Raw genomic sequence first — 26,793 nt, 5'->3', positions numbered from 1 at the left:
GGCAGGAGTGTGTACCATCTACAAGATGCACTGCAACAACTCACTGAGGATGCCTTCCACAGCACCTTCCAAACCCATGACCTCAACCACCTAGAAGGACAAGGGCAGCAGTTGCATGGGAACACCACCACCTGCAAGTTCCCCTCCAAGTAACACACCATCCTCACTTGGAACTACATACCTGTTCCCTCACTGTCGCCGGGTCAAAATCCTGTTAACTCCCGAACAGCACTTTGAGTGTACATACACCCCAAGGACTGCAGTGGTTCAAGAAGGAAATAAATGCTGTCCTAGCCAGCGATGCCCACATCCCACGAAAGAATTTAAAAAAATCAAGAGGCCCCAGAATTGGAGGAGTGCAGGTATCTCGGAGGGTTATAAGGCTGAGGGACATTACAATATTAGGGAGGGGTGAGGCCATGGAACGATTTGAATACAGGAATGGAAATTTTAAAATCTGGGTGTGGTTTGACCGACTGAGCAAAGGGGTAATTGGTGAACATAACGGAGGGTAAAAAGTGGAAGGCCAGCCAGGGGTGCATTGGAATAGGCAAGACTAGAGGTAACAAAGGAATGGATGAGGATTTCAGCAGCAGCTGATTACTGCATTATGAAGGAAGAGCTTTTTTTCCCTTTTCGCAAAGACTCTGATTCACGCTGGAGTACTTTTCCACATACCTCCATCTGGTACTGCTCTTTGTGTGAGCCAAAAATCTGCATTGCTGCACTGTCACTCAAGCAGTGTTTTCAGCTGCATCGTCAATTGAAGAGACTGACTCTATTGGAATTCCCAGGGTTAGGCAATTTAAATATAGCTGTCGGGTGCCTGCACTAGTATTGGCATAGCTGGGGTGTTTGCTAGGTATGGGATGGGAGCTGAAAATTGGCTTACTGAAAAGCTGTTAGAAAGAACCAGTCCTTCCCATTTTGGTGGGCTCCACTTTCACCGGCTTAAAACATTGCCTGCTCTGTTATGCAGGCGTGCATCACTTCGGGGAATGCAGACATCATCTGCCTCTTTTGATGTTGCCTGGAAAGGGGGCGAATATAAGAAAGACAGCAAATTCTCAAACTGCGTGGCAAATTTGAATGCAGTCCTGGTGTTCATCACAAGTCTGGTAACATGACCACCATCTTATCAAGTCTTTAAGTCTCATAAAGGAATTTTTAAATAAAGAAGTGCTTAATGGAAATGTGTTCAATATAGAATTTATTGCACATTAGTGAGACACCCATAACTGACTTGTGCCTGCTTTGCTGTTGAATTACACACTTTGTTGGATTGGTGTTTTGGATTTGCTCTGTCCAATTTGGACTGAAAGTCTCTGGCACTGCTGTTTGCTATGTGGTGAGTTAGCAAGCTCAGTCAGGATGACAGTATGAGCACTACATTTAGTGTCTGTGTTCCTGGCCTAGGGAGCAGAAATTCACCTAGGGTTCCTGAACTTTTACGTCGGTGGCAAATTCCCGTCCGCCTATAGAAAATCCAGCCCATAGTTTTTATGGCACAGAAGGAGGCCATTTGGCCCATTGAGTCCATGCCGGCTCTCTGTAAAGCAATTCAGTCACTCCCATTACAGAGCTAGGCCATTTATGAGTGAAATGAGGAAGCAATTTTTCACTTGAAAAAATAGTGGAAATCTGGAATTCTCTCCCACAAAAGGCTGTGGATGCTGGGTCAATAGAAATTTTCAAGATTGTGATCAATAGGTTTTTGTTAAGTGCTATGACCAGGTGAGAAAGGTGTTTAGGGGTCTTTTATATGATGCGTTCACGCTAGCATGCACAAATGATACACCCAGGCAAATAGGGACAGAAAAGAGCAGAAGAAAAATAAAGTAGAAAGGTTTCAGGCAATCAGAAGAGTTTTCTATTTACAGTGCTTCGAGCTCACTGTAGTCCCTTTGTAAGTATTCTTGCTTTTTTGTTGGGGCTCAGTATTCTTCTTAAACCTTGTTCACTGTAGGAGACTTTTCTTTCTTGGCGTTCATATGTCTTCAATGGGTCTTCAGTTCCGTGAGAAAGAGATGAGAGCAGACAGGTGATAGATGTTCTCAGTCTGGGAGAAAAGAGCTTTCTGACTTCCAAATACTCTGTGGCAAGTTCAAATTCAAACAGTCAGTTAGTCATGTGACTAAACTGGTCTGACCAGGTCTTCTGTGTATTGGAGAAGCAGGGACTGTTCCAACACTGTCTGTTAGCATGCAAAAAAAGTATTTCTGGCGAGGGGCCTGGCAATTCCTTGTGCTAGGCCCTCTTCTTCCCAGCACCAATTTTAAGTTTTAATGTTCATGTGGCGAAAAAATGTTTGCCTCATTCTTAGCAGTTGGGCGGCACAGTGGCGCAGTGGTGAGCACTGCAGGCTCACAGTTCCAGCGACCCAGGTTCTGTTCTGGGTACTGCCTGTGCGGAGTTTGCAAGTTCTCCCTGTGACCACGTGGATTTCCACTGGGTGCTCCGGTTTCCTCCCACAGCCAAAAGACTTGCAGGTTGATAGGTAAATTGGCCACTGTAAATTGCCCCCAGTGTAGGTAGGCGGTAGGAGAATTGAGGGAAGGTGGGAATGTGGTAGGGGACATGGGAATAATGTAGGATTAGTAAAAATGGGTGGTTGTTGGTCGGCACAGACTCGGTGGGCCAAAGGGCCTGTTTCAGTGCTGTATCTCAAAATAAATAATAAATAAAAATGTGGGGCCTGCATGACATAGGGTAAGGGCATCAAGGGATATGGAGCAAGGGTAAAGGTTGATAAATGAAATTTAGTTTAGTTTAGTGATACAGCACTGAAACAGGCCCTTCGGCCTACCGAGTCTGTGCCGACCATCAACCACCCATTTATACTAATGCTACACTAATCCCATATTCCTACCACATCCCCACCTGTCCCTATATTTCTCTACCACCTACCTACACTAGGGGCAATTGCTAATGGCCAGTTTACCTATCAACCTGCAAGTCTTTGGCATGTGGGAGGAAACCGGAGCACCCGGAGGAAACCCACGCAAACACAGGGAGAACTTGCAAACTCCACACAGGCAGTACCCAGAATTGAACCCGGGTCACTGGAGCTGTGAGGCTGCGGTGCTAACCACTGCGCCACTGTGCAAATTAGCCACAAATTAGCCACAATCTAATTGAATGATGGGAACATGCTTGAGAGGCTGAATGGCCTGTTCCTATCTTCTCAGGGAGCAGTGTATATCAATGTATATGTGTTGAAATTGAGTGGCTGCACCTGTGTGTAAATGTAACAGGAACAGGGTGGAAGAGACCACAGTTAGTATTCTCCATTTTTACTGGTATGATGGACTGGCCAGACATATTATACTCCAGAATCCTCTCTACATTCTATTTGGATGGATCTGCAGCAAAAAAAAGCTTCAGCCAGTTAAGCTATCACCTCTGGTTTTTTTTGTTTGTCAGCAGTAGGCCTCTTCTGTGTATGATTCTGCTTCTGGTTTCTTTTGCTAATCAAGGTGGAGGATATTAGTGTTAGGGAATGGAACATCTCGCATTTCATTTATGCAATCTTAGTATCAAACTCTCCCAGGCCAGTTATTCAGTCTACTCTGCATCAACATCATACCTTAACCCCAAGCTCAGGAGTCTTTTACTGTAGCAGTATGATATTTTCCAATTACCCTTTTGGTCTTCTTGAGTAAATTTTCAAAGAACTGTTACTTAATGTTGCTTTAGAATCAGTTATGTGCACTGGGCAAACACCAACATGGAGCTGGGATGATGCAGACCAAACAAATTTTACAAAGGGTCCTTAGGATTAACATTTCATCCCATCAGTCTGGGCTGGAGTCAAATTCAAATCCCAGAAGTGAAAAAGTTGCATGCTAACTCACAATATCACCCAGTTCATCAGCTTTTTTGTTTCAACTTTGAAAATAATGATACCACAGGTTAAAGGCGGGACAAAGGCAACAACAACGATCTAAAGTGAGTAAAGTTAGAGCCTTATGTAACACAATTGATGTTTTGTTTAAAATCATTACCACTACCTCCTGGAATTGTATGTTAAACACACAACCCATTGAGGCAGAGCAGTTGTGTCTTTCTGTCAAAAATTAGGCAAGCTACAGTTGAGGATGATTAAGAGACACAACATGTGCACAGGGTATAACATTAAGGATTGGGAGAGTGGGGGGTAATTCAGTTAAATCTGCTCTCCCCCACCTCCATTAAGAAAAAACATTTATAAAAACAATGTGGGGATGTGACTCCAAACAGACCATTTTCCTTTAATTTATTTTTTGTAAGTTACCAGTAATTACAGGAGGATGAAAAGATATTTAAGTAAGTGACCTTTGAAGAGATTTAATGGACCTGTGTTATCTTTTTAAAAGATTTCTTGGATCTCACGTGCAAGCTATTCAGTCTGATCTTTGAGTGAACACATTTCTTTCCCTCTCTTATGAGACATTGGTTCATTCTGGTGTCTCCGCAGACATGAATAAATGATAGTGCCAGCAAAATTGATCTAGGAATATGTCCTGTGGTGAATATATTGCAATTGTACCTCCTGTAACATGGGTAGTTTATATGTACTAAAAACTGAAAAGAAGTAGGGTGAGAAATTGGGCTTGTTAGCGCCTGTTTTGGATGCAATGAGTGCTCTTAGAGCTCCAAAATGGTGTCTGCAGTCTCGTGCACCACTGTGTGGTGAATCATGGCGACGCCTCATTGGTTCAGGCGTTACAGCATACTGGAATTATGCAGAGTTGGCAGATCATGACATCAATAGGTGCACAACACTGATTTGACACCAGCCATTTTGGAGCTCAACGCCCTCTCTTATCCCCAAACAGCTGAATATGCATTCAGTTGAAGCAAGTATCTGCACTAGTGCTGTATAAAGGGATCATCAACTACTTCTACAAGTTTTTGGTGCTTTCTACAGTTTTAAGTTGCAAAAGTCAGTACAGGGAGTGGTGTGGCAGGTGCTGAAGGACTTTACTGAATTCAAGCCTTCTGCAGAAACCAGATACTCTCAGACATGGGTGCACAACTAGGCATTTCCCTTAGAATGCAGGATGACCTGGAGAATGAACAGGGGACAAGTTGCTGGGAAGGGGAGAAGGGTTCTCAGCAGGAGATCATATTCCCCAGATGTTCAGGGAAGAATTATCCTACCTCAACATCAGTGAAGGTGTACTTGCTGAAATCTGCCACCTGCTGCAGCCACAACTGCAACCTCAGAGGAGGGCAAAGCTAGCGGCTGTGAAGATGGCCGTGACGATTAGCTTTTCTTGCGCAGAATTTTATTCTGCCTTTGGAGGTGGGCACAGAGGTGGGAAGGGGCAAACAAAGTGGCAGGGATTGCCCTTGTTGCCCGTACCCTCTGCCACTTTGTCCGGGGCGGGGAAGACCGAGGATAGCTTTCATACCCCAGGTCATGTGAGGCCCCTAAGTGGCCAATTAATGGCCACGAGGGCCTCTTCTCACCTCCACCTCAATTTTGTAGAAGGCGGAGGTGCCCGTTACCATTAGGAGACGGCACCAGGTACAACCTGGCAGCCTGTTTGCGGGCTGTCCCTCAATCCAGGTCTCCCTGGGATGACCCCCCCCACCAGCTTCACCAAGCCATCCTGTTTCCGGGGCCTGCTGAATGGACCTGGCGACCCCAACCCTACTCACCATTCTTGGGGTCCCAGACATCCTCCAAGCTGCAGGGCTTCCAGCAGTAACGGCAGTGCCCACTGCACCCAGTGGCACTGCTAGTATTACAGAGCTGCTGGCCTTCTGATTGGCCGGCAGCTCTGGAGGCAGGAGCTCATCCCTTAAAGGGACAGCATCTCTGACAGTGGGCAGTTAATTGTCTGCCTGCCGTCAAATGGCTTCGGGGATCTGACAGAGGGACCCCGCCTTTCAGCCTGTCGCCAGGACCCCCATCGCCATAATATATTTAAAAAATTATTTGATAGGATGTGAGCATCGCTGGCAAGGTTAGCATTTATTGTCCATCCCTATTTGCCCTTGAGAAGGTGGTGGTGAACCGCTGCAGCCCATGTCGTGCTAGTAAACCCACAGTCTCACTGGGGAGGGAGTTCCAGGATTTTGACCCAGCATCAGTGAAGGAACAGCGATATAGTTCCAGGTCAGGATGGTCTGTGGCTTGGAGAGGAAATTTTCAGGTGGTGGTGTTCCCATGCATTTGCTGCCCTTGTTCTTCTAGGTGGAAGAGGTCGTGGGTTTGTAAGGTGCTGTCAAAGGAGGTTTGGTGAGTTGCTGCAGTGCATCTTGTAGATGGTACACACTGCTTCCGTTGTGCACTGTTGGTGGAGGGAGTGAATGTTTAAAGTTGTGAATGGGGTGCCGATCAAGAGGGCTGCTTCGTCCTGGATGCTGTCGAGCTTCTTGAATGTTGTTGGAGCTGCACTCATCCAGGCAACTGGAGAGTATTCCACCATACTCCTGACTTGTGCCTTATAGATGGTGGACAGGCTTTGGGGAGTCAGGAGGTGGGTTACTCATCATAGAATTCCCAGCCTCTGACCTGCTCTTATAGCCATAGCATTTATATGGCTGGTCCAGTTAAGTTTCTGGTCAATGATAACCCCCTGGATGGTGATAGATTCAGTGAGGATAACGCCGTTGAACATCAAGGGGAGATGGTCATTGCCTGGCACTTGTCTGGCACAAATGTGACTTGCCACTTTTCAGCCCAAGCCTGAATGTTGTTCAGATCTTGCTGGATGCAGGCACAGACTGCCTCACTATCTGTGTAGTTGAAAATGGTACTGAATACTGTGCAATCATCAGTGAACATTCCCACCTTATGATGGAGGGAAGATCGTTGATGAAGCATCTGAAGGTGGATGGGCCGAGGACACTACCCTGAGGAACTCCCGCAGCGATGTCATGGGGCTGAGATGATTGGTCTCCAACAACCTCAACTATCTTTCTTTGTATGAGGTATGACTCCAGCCAGTGGAGAGATTTCCCCCTGATTCCTATTGACATCAATTTTGCTAGGGCTCCTTGAGAACACACTCTTGTCAAACAGTGCCTTGATGTTAAGGGCAGTCATTCCTGCCTCACCTCTGGAATTCGCTCTTTTGGTCATGTTTCGATCAAGGCTGTAATGAATGGCCCTGATGGAACCCAAACAGAACATCGTGGAGCAAGTTATTGTTGAGTAAGTGCCATTTGATACAGTATCGATTACACCTTCCATCACTTTACTGATGCTTGAGAGTCGACTGAAGGGCTGGTAATTGGTTGGATTGGATTTGTCCTGCCTTTTTTGGCTCCATCCAGGTTGGAGCTGGACATTTTAGCAATGTCTCACAGTTTGCTGAGAACTGTTGCACAAGGGAGGTCACTGATGTGCTCTCTTCATTGAAAGCTAACTACATTACATTCTCTTGTACCAGAGACATGCAGGAGGAGTGAGAATGTGGCTTAGTGAGGATCGCAGGCTACCCACAGGTACCATTGACTGCACGCGTGTCACTTTGCAGGCGCCGTATGATTGGCTGGCAGCTCTTGGAGGCAGGACATCTTTCCTCAGATGGGTGGAAGCCGCATCCTCAAGCAAATAATTGCCTGAGCCACGCAAAATGTGGTCATGGCCTCCAGGGCCGGAGGAAGTGGGCTCGCCCTCAACTTTCTAGCCAGTGGACGGGGCGACCGCATCCTTGTGAAATTCTGGCCCTTACCTTCCCTCTGTCACTGATCAAATTTATAAATGAAATTATGCCATATTGCATACAAAACGGAACTAATCACAATGTGCATTCTCTTAGCGCCTGTCTTCCTGTCTGAGTTTTCCTATGCAGCGCTACCCCAGTGGCTGCAGCATGGCTAGGGGAGACTGCAGATGGCCTCGGAGGAGCACCTCAAACAATCCTGTGCCTAGAAGGTCTGGCTATGGACTGCACCATCTCAGCATAGGTGGCAGCAGTCTGGACAGGCTGGCTGCCAGACAACAGCAAGGGCACTGGTGGAGTGGCAGGAATGGGCTGACAAATGCCGTCACCATGGGAGAGAAATGGAGCCAGTGCCACTCCCCCGGTTGGGTACCTCTGCCATTCTAGTAATGTGCTAAAGGACAGATTGCTAAACTGCTGTGACACCCTACAAGCGCTTTTGAACACTGTAATCCATAGCCATGATGGCACGGTCTGAGGCTGCATGGCAGTAGGCTGACCTTGCATTACAGAAGTCTGAGATTCCACTTCAGCACTCAAACATTGGATGACTGCTGTTTGTGTTTCAAAGGAAGCTGCGACATCAGCCATTGGACGCTGATTCATGTTTGGGTCCATAAGCGTGTGCACAGAGTGGGCCATTACTTCCATATTGGATCGGATGGACCCTAAGCTCTGCACAAAGCCAAGTGCCAAGTTGCTTCTGGACTCCTCTGTGCTCTTTGACAATGACTGCAGACTTTCTGACTTCCTATTGCACCAAGCATTTTGTTGGGCACACCCATCAGTGACCTGTAGGCTGCTCCATCAAATCCTCATGTCAGTCCACTGCAGCGGAACCCGTGTGCGACCTCGCTGTCTGGCGAGTTGGCACCTGTGCTACCTTTGTCCCCTGCCCTGGCGGCAGCCCATTCATGCCTGGTGTCTCACCGCGTGCATATTCCGCTCCTGATCTATTTTCTAAAATACATCAGTGTCAGTAACTGAGCTGGTGACTACGAGTGTGAAATCAAGTGACAGTGCTGTGTCGTCATCATCATCATCACTTTCTTCTTAGTGTTCTTCCACTGCCTGGCCAGATTGTACCTCTTGGGTATCTGCAAGGTAAAAGGCACAAAGGTAAGATTGTGGTGTGGGGACGGGGGGAAGTAAGAGGTGCATGCTTACACCATCTGCAACTTGAGATTGTGAGATGAGGGTAAGTGGGATGTGAGGAAGTGGATTAGTAATGAGGATACCATCACCTTCGATGGTTTCAGCTCTGCCGCTGACCATGGCCTCAGCAAAGGGTGTCCCAATAATGGCAGGTACTGTTTCCTGCATGATGGTTAGGGCACAAAGATACGTGTATCTCGCTCCAGTTAGGTCCTTATGCCTATAGTTGTGCGCTATCTTGTAAGAGAGAGGGAAATGTGTCAGTGAGACTCATACAATCTGTTTGGCTGACCTGATTGAATAGCTGGCAATGTGTGCAAATTGTGAGATGTGGTTGTGAGGCTTGCAGCAGTGCTATGTGTGTGAGGGTAAGGTAAAGCATATGAAATTAGGTATGATGCCTGATTCATAGAGATTGTTAGTAGATAAGTGACGGGTGTGTGGGAATTTGAACAATGTTTGAGGCTAGTGATGCAGTTGGTAGCATATGGCATTTGAAGATGCATTCACCGACCATGACTTCTCGTGTGAGGTCATTGAACTTGTGGCACTGCATCCAGGCCCTTGAGGCTTGACTCCATGGTTATCTTTCCCCTCGCTTTTTGACCGTGTGTCTGGAGGATCTCCTTCACCATTACCCCCTGCTCCCACCCCCCCCAACTGAGGATACTTTTGTGCCTAATATGCACTTACTCTTAAAGAATCTGCGGAATCCGATTGGTGAAAGGTATATCGATATTTTATTCACACACTAAATCATCAAATACAAGCTCTCACTACATGTACAATATCAAAACCCATCAAAGTACAAGCTCTCACTGCTTGTACAGTATACTACCCGTCAAGACAAGAGGTGATCAGTCTCGGACTTGCGGCTGCTCTTCTGTTCTCTGAGCCCCTGGCTCAGGGTATCTTCTCGAGTGTTCTTCCCTGTGGTTCTCGTACCTTCCTCAGTTTCAATCAGGGGTTAAATCTTGTTTCCAAGACCCTCCCCTCTTACTTACTCATAGGGGTCTGGTATAATGACATAATGATAATTCCTTATTTGGCTCAGTGAGAACCTGTTCAAAACGTCACAGTTTCCCATTATCTACTATGAGTCAAACTTTATCTAGTATCCATGATGACCCCCTTTATCTGCTACATGAAAGACAGGGTCTGGTATCATCAATATGTCTTATCTATACTGTTTACAATTCCTCGGCCATCTGTGTGCCGTGGCCCCGTTGTTTTAACACATTATTTATTGTTGTGTGACTAGCCCATTTGTTTTAACTAAGTTTTTATGTATTTTTACTGGGTCTACAATACTGGACATCTCTCCTCCTTTCCACCTTCTCCACCAAGACCTCCAATACAGCATCCAAAAACCTCCCTGCTGTGGCATTCTTCACCCTTTCCCAGGTCAGCATCTCTTCAACCATCATCTTACTGGCCTGACAGTGCCGTTCTTGCCCTGCTGTGAGGCTGCAGGTCAGGCTGCAAGAGATGACACAATTCAGTGACCAGCTCCTTGGTGAAACACAAGCACCTCACACACTGCTGCTGGCTGATGTAAAGTTAGGAGAAGTGTCCCTAAAAGGTGGGCTGGTAAAACCATTTTGGAGGGGTAATAGTCACCTAATCTGCTTAGTGGGAAACTGGCGCAATTAGATTACGTGCTAGATGATTTTATATTCCATTGAAGCCAACAGAAAATAAAATTAGGCAGTGTGCCAGCCTTAGCTAGGGTGAAGCACTCTTGAGAAGTTCGTCTTTGCAAACTACTGCTCCAACTCCAACTTCCCTTTCATCTTCAAAGTCCTTGAACATGAGCTTCTCTCCCTGCCCCCACACCTTTACTTCTCGAATACCCCAATGATCTATTCTTGGCCCTCTCATCTGAAGGTGTGATGCCAGGTACCACATGTATGCTGAGAATACCCAGCTCTAACTCACCACCACCTCTCTCGACCTCTCAACGCGTGTTGTTAGACTGCTTGTGCAGTATCAAGTCCTGGGTGAGCCAAAATTGCTCCAATTAAATATTGGGAAGACCAAATCCATTGTCTTCGGTCCCCACTATAAACTTCATTCCCTAGACACCAATTCCAGCCCCCTCCCTAGTTGCCGTCTCAGGCTGACCCAGACTGTTCATAACCATTGCATCTGATTTGACCCTGCAGGGAACTTCCCACCCCAAATCCTCTCCACCACAAAGACTGCTTACTTTCACCTGCATAATATCGCATATCTCTGCCCTTGACTCAGCCCATCTGCTGCTGAAACCTCATCCATGGTTTTTTTTTACTTCCAAACTTGACCAATGCTTTCCTGGTCATCCTTCCTTCTTCTACTTTCCATAAACTTGAGCTCATTCAAAGTTCTGCTGCCCGTTTTCTAGCTTGCACCAAGTTCCAGGCACCCATTACTTATGTAATGGCTGACCTACATTGGCTCCTGGCCCACTAACGCCTGGATTTTAAAATTCTCATTTCGGCATTCAAATCAGTCCATTACCTTGCCCACTGCACTCCCCACTCCCCCAACCCCCCCGCACAACTCTTAACCAGTGCCAGTTCTTACAACCACAGATCTATGTTCTTCCAACTCTGCCCTGTTATGCATTTTGCTGTTATATAGTACCTTCAATGTAGTAAAAAGTCCCAAGCTGCTTCACAGGAGCTTCAACAGCCAAAAAATTGACACCGAGCCAAAGAAGGAGAAATTGAGACAGATGACCAAAAGATCAGTCAAAGATGTAGATTTTAAAGAACATCTAAAAGAAAGAGAGAGAGAGACAAGAGGTTTCAGGAGGGAATTCCAGAGCTAAGGACCTGGATGGCTGAAGGCACAGCTGCTAATGGTGGAGTGAAGGAAGTGGGAGATACATGAGGCCAGATTTGGAGGAATGCAGAGTTTTCAGAGGGTTGTAGGGTATGCATGAAATAGCACTCACCATCTTAGATCCCTAACGGTGCTAGGAAGCTCTCTGAATGTAGAACCTTCCAGTTGATGTTCCTCTAAGGACTAGGTTGTTTGGTTGGCTTGGTCTGGGAATTTGTTGACAAGTATTTGGGTTTCAGATTTTGGTGAGCAGTTGTTAGCACTTCAGCTCTTTCACAATGGGAAATAGATTAAACTAGATTTTATGTTTTTTTTCCCCCTAGGAGCCCATGCTACAACCAAGATTACATATATACTTCAACTAAAGTAAATAATCATGCGGAAAAAATATTCAGGACAAATTGACTGAAAACAATACAAAATATAAGCACAATTTTTTAAAAATGAGTTCTGTAGACTCTAAATGTAATGATTTTCTTGTCAGTGGACTGCATTATAAAAGGCAGAATACGGAAGAGTTGGATAATGTGACAGGGGCCTTTAATTTCATGGACGATGGAGGACAGAAGACTGACAGTGATTTGGACAGCAGGTACTTTCTAAACAGATTAATGTGAATTACTTGAAGTGTTATTTCTGAAACCATTCATAATGACAAGTTAAAAGTTACATTTAGCCTTGCAAAAGGAGTTGTCAGATAAATTTAAGTTGTGTAGCTTGTTGGTACTCAATTGCTCTAGTGATATGAAGCAGGAGGAAGCTGTGTTTGCATCTTTAAATTCCTCACATGACAATTAATCCAGGTTGCTGCTGTTTTTGGCACTCTCCCTACACTTGTGAGATGTCTCAACTTAGATCACGTCTAAGTTGGCGTGGGAAGTGAATGACAGAAAGGAAAGTTGAAAAACAGATGTTCTGATAGGGGTCAAAATTAAAGTGGATCGACACATTAGCCTTTCAACTTGGGGACTAAGTCCAGATCTAGCTAACACTCATTGAAAGTCTCAGCCATTTGCATTGTCTCACGGATTGTCACGTCCCTTTTGTAGTTTTTAGACGCATATCATAGAGATTCCTTACAGGGACCATCTAAGAAATCTCACACACAGAAGCCATGGGCTAATTGATGTGGAAAATGTAAAATGTCACACTGTTGCAGTACATTGGAATGCATGCAGAAGATGCTGTTCGAAGATTGAGGCTCAAGAACACTGTTGAGGCAGAATAGTGGGAGGTTGGTTTGCATTTAGACATCATGCACTTGATCTAGGAGCCCAAGATGCTACACTGCATGCTTCAAATAGCTAAATGTTCTTGATAAGCTAGTCTTCCATTTTTTAAGGTCCTGGTGACTTATAAACTTTAAATGCAGCCAGCTTTTCTAATACCTCCTCTTTATCAATTTGTAGCCCAGCCAAATTGTCCAAACTGCCTCCTCTTTGACTATGACTTGGGAGCATCTTCTTTCTTGTTAATGACAGATGCAAAGTACTCATTTAGTACCTCAGCCATGCCCCCTACCTCCATGTATAAATCCCCTTTTTCATCCTTAATTGGCTCCACTCCTCCTTTTACGACCCTTTTGCTATTTATGTGCCTAGAAAACTTTTGGATTCCCTTTCATGTTAGCTGCCAGTCTCTTCTCATACTCTCTCTTTGCTGCTGTTATTTCTTTTTTCACTTCTTCTCTGAACTTTCTATCGTCAGCCTGGTTCTCACTTGTATTGTCAACCTGACATCTGTCATATGCACCCTTTTTTTGCTTCATCTTACTATCTCTTACATCATCCAAGGAGCTCTGCCTTTGTTTGTCTTACCTGTCCCCCTCGTTGGAATGTACCTCGACTGTACCCAGACTATCTCCTCTTTAAAGACGGCCCATTGTTCCATTACAGTTTTGCCTGCCAATCTTTGATCCCAATTTGCTTGGGCCAGGTCTGTTCTCGCCCCATTGAAATTGGACCTCCCTCAATTATTTTTACTCTGGATTGTTCCTGGTCCTTTTCCACAACTAAACCTTATGATTCTATGATCACTAAATGTTACCCTCCTGACACTTGATCTACTTAACTCACCTCATTCCCCAGAATGAGATCCAGAAATGCCTCCTTCCTTGTTGGACTGGAAACATATTGATCTAGAAAATTGTCCTGAAGACACTTCAGAAACTCTTTCCCCCCTCTGCCCTATCACTATCACAGTCTATATTAAGACAAGTAAAGACCCCATTATAACTACTCATTTCCTTGCAAATTTGTTATATTTCCTACTAGTTGGCCTATACAATACACCCAGTAGTGTAATGGTACCTCTGTTGTTTCTTAGCTCTAACCAAATAAATTCTGTCTTTGACCCCCTTTAGGACATCCTCTCTCCCCGCACTGTATTATTATCCTTAATCAAAAGGCAAAGGTAGATAGATTCTTGATAAGCAAGAGGGTGAAAGGTTATCAGGGGTAGGCAGGAATGTGGAGTTAAGGTTACAATCAGATCAACCATGATCGTATTGAATGGTGGAGCAGGCTTGAGGGGCCAAGTGGCCTACTCTGCTCCTAATTTGTTTGTTTGTATGTTCGTATGTAAACTGCCAATCCTCCTCCTTTCCTTCCTTCCCTATTTTTCCAGAACACCTTGTATCCAGAACGAATTTGTATCCACGCCTGCTTTGCTTTGAGCCAGGACGCTGTTATCACTACAACATGGTATTTCCACATGGCTATCTGTACCTGTATCTTATTTACCACACTCCATGCGTTCACATGCATGCACAGTAAAACTAATTTAGGCCTCATTGTATTCCCTCTTACACTGATCCCAACTAATACCTTACTATTTCTCAGTCTAGTGCTATCTGTCTCTCCCAGTTCTTTGTACACCTTGTTTTTCCTCTCTAGTGTTACCTCCTCATTCCCATCCTCCTGCTAAGTTAATTTACACCCTCCCTAATAGCACTAACAAACCACCCTGCAAGGACATTGGTCCCATTTATGTTCAGGTCCAACCTGTCCAGCCTGTTCAGGTCCCATCTTGTCCAGAACTGGTCCCAATGTCCCAGGAATCTAAACTCCTCCCTCCATCACTATCTCTCCAGCGTTGCATTCATCCGCTCTATCCTCCTATTTCGATACTCACTAGTGTCTGGCACTGGGAGTAATCCAGAGATTACTGCCTTTGAGGTCCTGCTTGCTAGTTTCTTTCCCAGCTCCCCAAAATTTACCTGCAGAACCTCATCCCTCTTTCTAACTGTGTCATTGGTACCGATATGGACAATGACCACTGGCTGTTCACTGTTCCCCCTCAGAGTGCTCTGCAGTAGCTCAGTGACATCCTGATCCTGACACCAGGAGGTAACATACCATCCGCATTCATGTCTGTGGCTGCAGAAATCCCCTATCACTATTTCTTTCCCAATCTTCTTTCTACGGTGCCATGGAGTTAGCTCTGGCTACACTCCCCAGAGAAACCATCACTCTCACCAGTATTCAGAACTGAATACCGGTTGGAGAGCGAGATACACTCCGGGTACTCCTGCACTGCTTGCCTGGTCCTCCTTGACTTCTTTGAGGTCACCCATTCCCTCTCTGCCTGCATATCCTTAAGCTGCAGGGTGACCACATACAGAAACATAATCCACAAAATTCCCAATGTCACGGATGCACTGCAGTGACACCAGCTGCTGCTTAAATTCTGAAACCCGGAGTGTGAGCTGCTGCAGCTGATGACAATTCCTGCACATATGGTCGTTCTGGACACGACAAGTGTCTTGGAGTTCCCACATGGCCCTGCTCTGCCTCTATTTATTAGACTATTAACTGATTTAACTGAAATAAACTGAAGACTTAAATAAATACAGACTCACCAGCTGCTTCCTTGTGCTGATGTCACTTTATTTTATAGGGAGTTAATTTAAATGTTTTACCTATCTGTAGTTTTATTGAAAAGTTTAAGTCGTTAATTTAATACTAGCTCTAGTTTCCCAGTCCTAGTTTAAACCACTGCCCAAGCTTAGAGGAAAAACGATTGCAATCTTTGAAATGATGTCTTGTATATCCAAGTCCAGGTTAATATATATTTAAAAAAGCAGTAGTCCCAACACTGACCCCCATGGGTAACCACTGCACACTTCCCTCCACTCTGAAAAAGATTTGTTCATGACTGCTCTCTGTCTCTTAGCCATTTTGTATCCATGCCTCTTTAACCCCATGGGCTTCAATTTTATTAACAAGTCTATTATGTGATACACTATCAAACACCTATTGAAAATTTATATACACATCAACCACACTGCCGTCAACAGCCCTCTCCGTTAATTCATCAAACAACTCGATCAAGCTAGTCAAACACAATTTGCCTTTAATAAATCTGTGCTAGCTTTCATTTATTAACCCATAATTTTCATGGTGCCACTTAATTTTGTCTCGAAGAGTTTCCCCACCGCAGACATTAGGTTGACTGGCCTGTAGTTGCTGGGTTTGTTCCTCCCCTTTTTTTAATAGCGGTGTAACATTTGCGATCCTCCAGTCCTCTGGCACCAGTCCCATATCTAAGGAGAATTGGAAGAGCCTCAATAATTTCCACATTTGCTTCTCTCAATGACCTTAGGTTATATCCTACTTTGACCAGGTGACTTTTCTACTTTGAATGCTGCCAATCTTTTAAGGACGTCCTCTTTATCAATTTTTATCCGATTCAATTTCTCTACTGCCTCGACCTTTACTGTGTTATTGACACCATCCTCATCACTGAAGACAGATGCAAAGTTCTTGTTATTACCCCAGCCATGACCTCTGCCTCCACAGGAAGATCTCCTTTTGGTCACTAATAGACCCTACCCTGCCTTTAACTACCCTTTTACCAGGAAAATTTAAAAATAGGGAATAAATTATGTTGAAAAATTAAATGAAAAGTTTTTTTAAAAATGGATAGCATACATTATGTCATCAAACACCTTCCATTTATGTATGAACCCAGTGAGACTGCCCAGGAAGAGCACTGGCTATAAATAACAGCAGCTCTTATTTATCTCACTGTCACATGCCTGCAGTTCCAGTGTTATCTGTGTAACATTTGCTGCTATTGTGCAAGGAAGGAAGTAGTGAGAGGAATTGAATTCAGAAAATATTCTGAAGGACAAGTGTGTGATATTTATAGCCACTACTTTTTGATTGTAAAAAATTGTATTGATAAAAGTCAATCATCGCTTTCTTTTTTCAAAGCTTGATTAATTTCAGGGTATAAATTCAAGTGAGGAAGCATTTTTGGTACCCATACTTTACTTCAGCTCCACATAAATGGATGCCCTCAAAGCATTCTGTTAACCCTTGAGTGTGGACCTTGTTTTATCTTAGTTTTCTGTATCATTCATGAGAACAGCTAATGTGGTCCCACTATTTAAGAAAGGTTGTAGAGATAAGCCAGGGAACTACAGACCAGTGAGTCTCACGTCAGTGGTAGGGAAACTATTGGAGAAAATTCTGAAGGAGAGAATCTATCTCCACTTGGAGAGGCAAAATTTGATTAGGAATAGTCAGCATGGCTTTGTCAGAGGGAGGTCATGCCTAACAAATTTGATTGAATTTTTTGAGCATGTGACCAGGTGTGTAGATGAGGGTAGTGCAGTTGATGTAGTTTACATGGATTTCAGCAAAGCCTTTGAAAATGTCCCACATGGGAGACTTATCAAGAAAGCAATTGCACATGGGATACAAGGTAACTTGATAAGGTGGATTCAAAATTGGCTTAGCTGTAGGAGACAGAGAGTGATGACAGACGGCTGTTTTAGTGACTGGAAGCCAGTGTCCAGTGGTGTACCACAGGGATCTGTGCTGGGTCTCCTATTGTTTGTCATTTATATAAACGACATAGATGACTATGTGGGGGGTAGGATCAGTAAGTTCGCGGGTGACACAAAGATTGGCCGAGTGGTTTACAGTGAGGTGGAGTGTCTTAGGTTACAGGAAGATATAGACGGGATGGTCAAATGGGCAGAAAAGTGGCAGATGGAATTTAACGCTGAAAAGTGTGAGGTGATATACTTTGGAAGGAGTAATGTGACACGGAAGTATTCAATGAATGGCCTGACACTGGGAAGTTCCAAGGAACAAAGGGACCTTGGCGTGTTTGTCCATAGATTTCTGAAGGCAGAAGGGCAGGTTAATAGGGTGGTGAAAAAGGCATATGGGACACTTGCCTTTATCAATCGAGGCATAGATTACAAAAGCAGGGAGGTCATGTTGGAGTTGTACAGAACTTTGGTAAGGCCACAGCTGGAGTACTGTGTGCAATTCTGGTCGCCACATTATAGGAAGGATGTGATTGCATTGGAGGGGGTGCAGAGGCGATTCACCAGGATGTTGCCTGGGATGGAACATTTAAGCTATGAAGAGAGGTTGGATAGGCTTGGGTTGTTTTCGCTGGAGCAGAGAAGACTGAGGGGTGACCTGATCGAGGTGTACAAGATTATGAGGAAAATGGACAGGGTGGATAGGGAGCAGCTGTTCCCCTTAGTTGAAGGGTCAGTTACGAGGGGTCACAAGTTTAAGGTGAAGGGCGGGAGGTTTAAGGGGGACTTGAGGAAGAACCTTTTTACCCAGAGGGTGGTGACAGTCTGGAATGCCCTGCCTGGGAGGGTGGTAGATGCAGGTTGCCTCACATCCTTTAAAAAGTACCTGGATGAGCACTTGGCACATCATAATATTCAAGGCTATGGGCCAAGTGCTGGCAAATGGGATTAGGTAGACAGGTCAGGTGTTTTAATGCATTGGTGCAGACTCGATGGGCCGAAGGGCCTCTTCTGCACTGTATTATTCTGTGATTCTGTGATCATTTATTATTCAATTCTGGATAGTCTACTGAAAAAATGGACAGTTCACTTCAAAAGCATGGCACTTTGTAAGGAGAGATAATCCACAATGTGAAGCCCCTACATGAAAGGGTTGTGCTACTTGGTCTTGCTCCTGATGGAAATGAGGCCCATTTTCTTTTCTAAGGCAATCAATCACGATTGGGAAAGCAGCAAATTTGAAATGACATGGTTGAAATTTATTTTACAACCTCTGCCTCCACCTCCCTGCTGAGGTCAGCCTTTCGGTAATGCCAGATATTTCATGGGTTTAATCCACATTATGCAAAATCTTTGTCCCTGGGATTGGGGTGATTTCATTGTATGGATGGAAATTCAAGCCCACCATAGATCTGCTCCCAAAGGCCTTCCCTAAGAATTTTGGAGCTTATGTCTATTAGTAATCATTAAATTGACTGATATGATCTGGGAAGGACCAGAGAAATATAGCTAATTTCTCAGTGTGAAATGGTAGAAGCAGATGACATGAAAATTGGTGGTGTCGTAAATAGTGAGGAGGAAAGCCTTAGATTACAGGATGGTTATAGATGGGCTGGTAAAATGGGCAGAGCAGTAGCAAATGGAATTTAATCCTGAGAAGTGTGAGGTGATGCATTTTGGGAGGACTATCAAGGCAAGGGAATATATAATGGATGGTAGGACCCTAGGAAGTACAGAGGGTCAGAGGGACCTTGGTGGACTTGTCCATAGATCACTGAAGGCAGCAGCACAGGTAGATAAGGTGGTTAGGAAGGCATATGGGATACTTGCCTTTATTAGCCGAGGCATAGAATATAAGAGCAGGTAGGTTATGATGAAGCTGTATAAAATGCTAGCCACAACTGGAATACTGTGTACAGACCTGGTAACCACACTATGGGAAGGATGTGATTGCACTGGAGAAAGTGCAGAGGAGATTTACCAGGATGTTGCCTGGGCTGGAGCATTTCAGCTATGAAGAGAGACTGGATAGACGAGGGTTGTTTTCCTTGGAGCAGAGAAGGCTAAGGGGGGACCTGATTGCGGTATATAAAATTATGAGGGGCATGGATAGGGTCGATAGGAAGAAACTTTTTCCCTTAGTGGAGGTATCAATAACCCGAGGCATAGATTTAACGTAAGGGGGCAGGAGGTTTAGAGGGGATTTGAGGAAACCTTTTTCACCCTGAGGGTGGTGCAATCTGGAACGCACTGTCTGAAGAGGTGGTAGAGGCAGGAATCCTCACAGCATTTAAGAAGTATTTAGATGAGCACTTGAAACGCCATAGCATACAAGGTTATGGACCAAGTGCTGGAAAATGGGATTAGAATAGATAGATGCTTGATGGCCGGTACGGACACGATGGGCCGAAGGGCCTGTTTCTGTGCTGTATAATTCTATGACTATGACTATGACTAAGCTTTTTTGATCGCGGCTGTCTCTTTTAAAAGAACACTTTTTTTTAAAGCTATGTAGTGTAACATACAGAGAAGACATTTAAACTGTGGAAACATTTTGTCACATTAACAGGCAGAATGAACCTTGGTTTAACACCTCTGGCACTCCAGGGGTACAACACTGGACTGTCAACTCAAATCCTATGTAGGATTCAAACCCACAGTCTAGAATACTACTAACTGATCCAAGCTGCAATATAAAAGAGTGAGTTCAGAAATAATAAATGGCTTAAAGGCTCTATTATAACCTGTCCCTGTTTGGAATAAGTATGTTTTAAGACCGGTTTTCTCTGCTACTAAATTGTATTACACAAGGAGTCATGCAGTCTTGCTCTAATATCTGCCTGTAGCTCTTTGTTCCTGAATATGGCACATGCTGGAACTTCCCCGACCCCCACTCTCTTCTGTGAGCCAACTATCTATGTGACACGTCAACATGAGGCAGATGGCTTCCACTAAGGGTGCAAACACACAGAAACCTGAGCCAGTACACTGCTGTTTAGTCATATGGAGCAGCTGTTTACTTTGAGGACACTAGGGTCATTCAGAATAAACAGTGACAATTAAGATAGTATTATTGCTTCCCTAGTGACTCAATAAGTGCATCACTCAAGGTGGAACTAAGCAGTATAGGCTCGGAAGATTCTAAATTCAATGAATTGATGAGTTAGCTGATCATACCTGATGTAGTAAGAATACTATGATAATAGGCTACAAAACTTGGCGCAGCATCAGACAGGATTTCAGGGTTGCTGCATGGGAGTTGTATACTCAGGAGCTGGGTCTGGAGGGTATCTATGACTCAGGTGACCAAGAAGTGTTTATACTGGATGGGGTGAGGCCGTTACAGAATAAATTGTACTTGGTCTGTGGAAGGAGTGGGGTTGGTGGGCTCAATAGCCTCATTTCATTCAATGCTTTCTTATCTAATAGATAGAGGATTGGCAGGGCTGCTCCGACCTCAGGAGTGCACATCCTGTGCAAGTGGGAACTCCAGGGCATTTTTGGTTTCCTGGATAACCATATATGCAGGAAGTGTCATTAGTTACAGCAATTCGAGCTTCAGGTTTTGGAACTCGAGCAACAGCTGGTATCACTGCATTGCATCCGTGAGGTTGAGAGCTTCGAGGATAGCATGTTTATAGATGTGGTCACCCTGCAGCTTAAGAGTATGCAGGGAGAGAGGGAATGGGTGACCGCCAGGCAGCTAGGAAGAAACAGGAAGGTAGTGAAGGAGAACCCTGAATGTGTCTCACTCTCCAACCAATATTCAGTTTTGAACACTGAGGAATGTGATGGTTCATCTGGGAAGTGCAGCCAGAGCCAGGTCCATGGCACCACGGCTGGCTTAGCTGCATAGGGGGACACAAAGAAGACAGGAAGAGAAATAGTGAAAGGAGATTTGACAGCTAGGGGAATAGACAGGCATTTCTGTGGCCGCAGACATGAGCTCTGGATGGTGTATTGCCTCCCTGGTGCCAGGATCAAGGATGTCACTGCACGGCTGCAGAGCACCCTGAGGGGGGAAGGTGAACAGCCAGCGGTTGTGGTCCAGATTGGTACCAATGACATAGGTAGGAAGAGGGATGTGGTCCTGCTGTCAGAGTTTAGGCAGCTAAGGAAGAAATTAGCAAGCAGGACTTTAAAAGTAGTAATCTCTGGATTCCTCTCAGTAGCACACTCAAGTGAATATAGAAATAAGAGAATAGAGCAGATGAATGCATGGCTGGAGAGATCGTGCAGGAGGGAGGGCTTTAGATTCCTGGGACACTGGCACCAGTTCTGGAGGAGATGGGACCTGTACAGGCCAGATGGGTTGCACCTGAACAGAGCTAGGACAAATTTCCTTGCGGGGCAATTTGCTAGTGCTATTGGGGAGGGTTTAAACTAATCTGACAGGGGTGTGGAAACCAGGAGATAATACAAGAGAGGAATACCAAGGTGCACAGAGAATTGGGAGAGACAGTTTGCACTAGAGTAGGAAACAGTAAGTTATTAGATGGGGTCAGAATAAGAGGGAAAGTAATAAAGTCTAAATTAGGGATACAATGCATGTGTGTGAATGCAAAGAGTGTGGTAAATAAGGTTAGTGAGCTGCAAGCCACGTGGAAGTGTGATGTTGCGATGATAATGGGGACCTGCTCAAAGAAGGGCAGGACTGGGTGCTACGTATTCCTAAATGCAAGGTGTTGAGGAAAAATAGGAAAGGACGAAAGGGGGTGGATGACAGTTTTGATTGAGGAGAACATTGCAGTGCTGGAGAGAGAGGATGTCCCAGACAGGTCAAGAACAGAGTCTACTTCGCTAGAGCTAAGTAACAAAAAAGGTGCAGTTACATTGCTTGGTGTAGTCTATAGGCCACCAAGTAGTGGGAAAGATGTAGAGGGACAAATTTGCAAAGAAATTACAAAGAGGTGCAAGAATTATAGAGTGGTTATAATGGGGGACTTTAATTATCCAAATATAGACTGGGATAGTAGTAGTGTAAAGGGCAGTGAGGGGCAAGAGTTCCTAAAGTGTGTTCAGGAGAAGTTTCTTCAGCAGTATGTTTCCAGTCCAGTGAGAAAGGAGACACTGCTAGACCTGGTTCTTGGGAATGCGGTGGGCCAAGTAGATCAAGTGTCAGTAGGGGAACAATTAGGGGACAGTGATCATTGTATCATAAGGAACAATCCAGAGTAAGAATAATTAACTGGGGAAATCCAACTTCAATGGGGGTAAGAATGGATCTGACCCAGATAAATTGGAATCCAAGGCTGGCAGCCAAAACAGCAACTGAGCAATGGGCTGCCTTTAAAGAAGAAATAGTTCAGGCACAGTCAAGGTATATCCCTTGAAGGGGAAAGGTAGGGCAAGCAAATCCAGAGCTCCCTGGATGTCGAAAGAGATAGAGATTAAGGTGAAGAAGGAAAAGTGTGCTTATGGCAGATGTCAGATGAATAATACATCTGAAAACCAGGCTGAATATAGAAGGTTCAGAGGGGAAGTGAAAAGGCAAATAAGAGAAGCAAAGAGAGAGTATGAAAAGAGACTGGCTACTAATATAAAAGGGAATATAAAAGTCTTCTATAGGATTATTAATAGTAAAAGTGTAATTAGGGACCAAAAAGGGGATTTACACATGGAGGCAGAGGGCATGGCTGAGGTATTAAATGAATATTTTGCATCTGTCTTTATCAAGGAAGAAGATGCCATGCAGGTTTTGGTGCAAGAGGAGGTAATTCAGACACTTGAAGGAATTAAAATTGACCAGGAGGTGGTATTGGATAGGCTAGCTATACTTAAAGTTGATAAAGCACCAGGACCGGATAAAATGCATCCAAGGATACTGAGGGAAGTGAGAGTGGAAACTGTGGAGCCACTGGCCATAATTTTCCAGTCTTCCTTAGATTCAGGGGTGGTGCCAGAGGACTGGAGAATTGTAAATGTTACACCCTTGTTCAGAAAAGGGTGTGAAGGTAAGTCCTGCAACTACAGGCCAATCAGTTTAACCCCAGTGGTGGGGAGGCTTCTAGAAACAATAATTTGGGACAAAATTAATAGTCACTTGGGCAAATGTGGGTTAATTAGGGAAAGCCAGCATGGAATTGTGCAAGGCAAATCGTGTTTAACTAACTTGCTGGAGTTTGTTGATGAGGTAACAGAGAAGGTTGTTCAGGGTAATGCTGTTGATGTGTTGTACATGGACTTCCAAAAAAGCATTTGATAAAGTGTCACACAATAGACTTGGGAGCAAAGTTATAGCTCATGGGGAAAAAGGGGCAGTAGCAACATGGATATGATATTGGCTGTGTGACCGGAAACAGAGACTAGTGGTTAATGGATGTTTTTCGGACTAGAGGATGGTTTGTAGTGGAGTACCCAAAGGGACCCTGGCTCTTCCTGATATATATTAATGACCTAGACCTTGGTGTACAGGGCACAATTTCAAAATTTACAGATGATACGAAACTTGGAAGCATTGTGAACAGTGAGGAGGATAGTGTAGAACTTTAAAAGGACATGGACAGTTGGTGGAATGGGCAGACAAGTGGCAGATGAAATTTAATACAGAGAAGTGTGAAGTGATTCATTTTGGTAGGAAGAATGTGGAGAGAAAATATAAAATAAAGAGTGAAATTCTAAAGGGGTGCAGGAGCAGGGGTACTTAGGTTTATATGTGCATAAATGATTGAAAGTGGTAGGACAGGTTGACAGAGCAGGTAGTAGAGTATACAACATCCTAGGCTTCATTAATAGGGGCATAGAGTACAAAAGCAAGGAAGTTATGTTAAATTTGTATAGTACACTGGGTCAGTCTCAACTGGAGTATTGTGTCCAATTCTGGGTGCCACACTTTAGGAAGGATATAAGGGCATTTGGAGAGTGCAGAGAAATTTCATGAGAATGGTTCCAGGAATGAAGAACTTTAGTTATGTAGATAGATTGGAGAAGTTGGGACTGTTTACTTTGAAGAGAAAGTTGAGAGGAAATTTGATAGAGGTATTCAAAATCATGAGGCGTCTGGACAGAGTAAATAAGGAAAAACTGTTCCCATTAGTGGAAGGATTGAGAAAAAGAGGGCATAGTTTTAATGTAATTGGCAAAAGAAGCAATGGTGACATTGTTATGATCCTGTAGTTTTTGTTTCCAGGAAGAATGCAGTGTGCCTTTAAGGCTGGAAAAAGAGCTGTACTGCTTTAAGGCAACAAGCTCTAAAGACTGAGTCAAAGAGTGTATTCTCATTGCCTTGGATACAGCCATTTGGAGACGGCAAATCAAAGGGTGCATTCTCGTTACCTTGGATACAGCCACTCGGACTGAGCATCAAGAGATACATTTGTTACAATTTAATTTTGAACTGGCTTATAGTGCAAACAGCCTGTTCTAACAGGGGACACAGACAGACAGCTGTGTGTTAGCACCTGAAAGAAGAGCTCTCAGCCCATTTAAACTGAAGGAAGAGAATTTAGTCTGTTTATTTATTATCTCTCAAAATTCTAAGAAAAGTCAAGCCAAAACAGAGATCTCTGATAATTTAAACTGAAGGAAGGGAAGTTAGACTGTGACAATCTTTTATCCCTCAAAAATTCAAAAGCCAGATTGATTGTAGTGAAAGTGTTTTCAGGTCGTTAATTGTTGAAATTCATCGCTGGAGAAGGAAAGCATCACTTACTGCTGGAATTAGACTATGGACTGTTTTACTGTTGAAGAACCTTTTCTCCCCATGTGAGGACTTAAAGCAACCTTGGACTTTTTTCACGTCCGGCAGGAGCGTAAATTTGCAAGAATTCTAATTTTTTCTATTTTAAATAGTTTGTATGTTAGCACTTAAGAATTTAGTTTTTCTAAATAAACAGTTAATTTGTTGATTTAAAGACACCTGGTTTGGTTAGCCTTATTTGGGGGTTAATAGATGGTGCAATTTGGCTGGGTTTTTCTTTAATTTAGAAAGTTTAAAATGATATATTAGGCGATCTGTGGAGGGACTGGATTGAATTAACAGTGCATTTCTCCCACCACAATCAAAATCGTATATTTTGATTGGGGACTTTGGAGCGGTTGGTCGTACCAACATGAGGAAAAACCTTTTCACGCAGGGAGTGGTTGGGATCTGGAATGTCCTACCTGCGAGTGTGGTGGAGGCAGGTTCAGTCAAGACAGTCAAGAGGGAATTGGATTGTTATTTGAAAAGGAGGAAAGTGCAGGGCTACAGGGTGAAGGCGGGGGAATGTCACTAGGTAAATTGCTCTTTCGGAGAGCCAGTGTAGACAAAACAGGCCGAATGGCCTCCTTCTGTGCTGTAACAATTCTGTGATTCTGTGATGTTCTTACAGTTTTGTTGGCTTTGTGACTCTATGTTGGAGAATTCAGGATTTTTTTAAATATTCTAAATGTTTGAAAAATATTTTGACACAAACCTAGTAAATCATTAATTGAAGGTAAGTAGATGAAATATCAACTTATAGTTAAACACAATGATTCCTTTACCTGCTAAATAAATTAAATATAATTAATTAGGAAACTGACATCACATAGAATGTATAGCACAGAAATAGCCCAATAAGTCTATGCCAGTGTTTATGCTCCACACGAGCCTCCACCACCCCTCTTCATCTAATTCTATCAGCATAAACTTCTATTCCATTCTCTGTCATATTTATATAGCTTCTTCTTACATGCATCTAAGTCGTGTTTTAAAGATAAAGCCAACCTGCCTGAACCCAAGCCTCAGACTAGTACTTCCCCTCTAATCTATGTCATTCACAGTCTCTACATTAGACATGGAAGTGACCTTTCTGAGAAATATTGTCAGCAATGAAACTAAGACTACAGGAAAGGCCTATCATCAAGCTTACTGTTTTGAGGACCCAACAAAAACATTGGTAAAGGTCCTGCTGGATTATCTGCAACTAGAGGCACGTACCGGATTCTAATTCAAACAGACCTACTCTTCACTTCTTATGACCTTGTAATATGATTACATGTTCAAGGAGGTGTCTAGTTACTTTGATCCTCCAGTGCTTCTATATGTGTCTGCTGTGGCTCAGTTGATAGCATTATTGCTTCTGAATCAGAAGGATTCAAGTGGATTCAGGTCTTGCTTGAACACAAAAATTAAGGCTAATGCTAAAGTGTAGTATTGAGGGAGTGCAGCACTGTCTGAGGTTTTGTCTTTTGGATGAAATGTTATCCAAGACCGCGACTGCCCTTTCAGGTGTATGTAAAAGATCCCATAACACTATTTGTGAAGAACAGTTGGGGAGTTAACTCCGGGGTCCTGGCCAATATTTATCCTTCATTCAACATCACAAAAACAGATTATGTGGTGATAATCACATTTCTGTTTGTGGGAGCTTGCTGTGCACAAATTGGTCACCGCGTTTCCTACAT

General features: G+C 44.0%; 1 protein-coding gene across 1 annotated transcript in view; it reads left to right on the top strand.

Moving 5' to 3' along the window:
- st8sia5 (ST8 alpha-N-acetyl-neuraminide alpha-2,8-sialyltransferase 5) overlaps positions 1-26,793 on the top strand; it is a 117,705-nt gene that overhangs the window by 7,753 nt on the left and 83,159 nt on the right. The window contains exon 2 of the mRNA XM_068046062.1: positions 12,127-12,234. Coding sequence (XP_067902163.1) covers positions 12,127-12,234 — 108 coding nt within the window. The remainder of the gene's footprint in view (positions 1-12,126; positions 12,235-26,793) is intronic.

The sequence above is a fragment of the Heterodontus francisci genome, chromosome 1 (assembly GCF_036365525.1).
Source record: "Heterodontus francisci isolate sHetFra1 chromosome 1, sHetFra1.hap1, whole genome shotgun sequence".
Classification (NCBI taxonomy): domain Eukaryota; kingdom Metazoa; phylum Chordata; class Chondrichthyes; order Heterodontiformes; family Heterodontidae; genus Heterodontus; species Heterodontus francisci.
The sequence above is the reverse complement of the archived record's forward strand: the minus strand, read 5'-3'. Positions and strand labels throughout refer to the sequence as shown.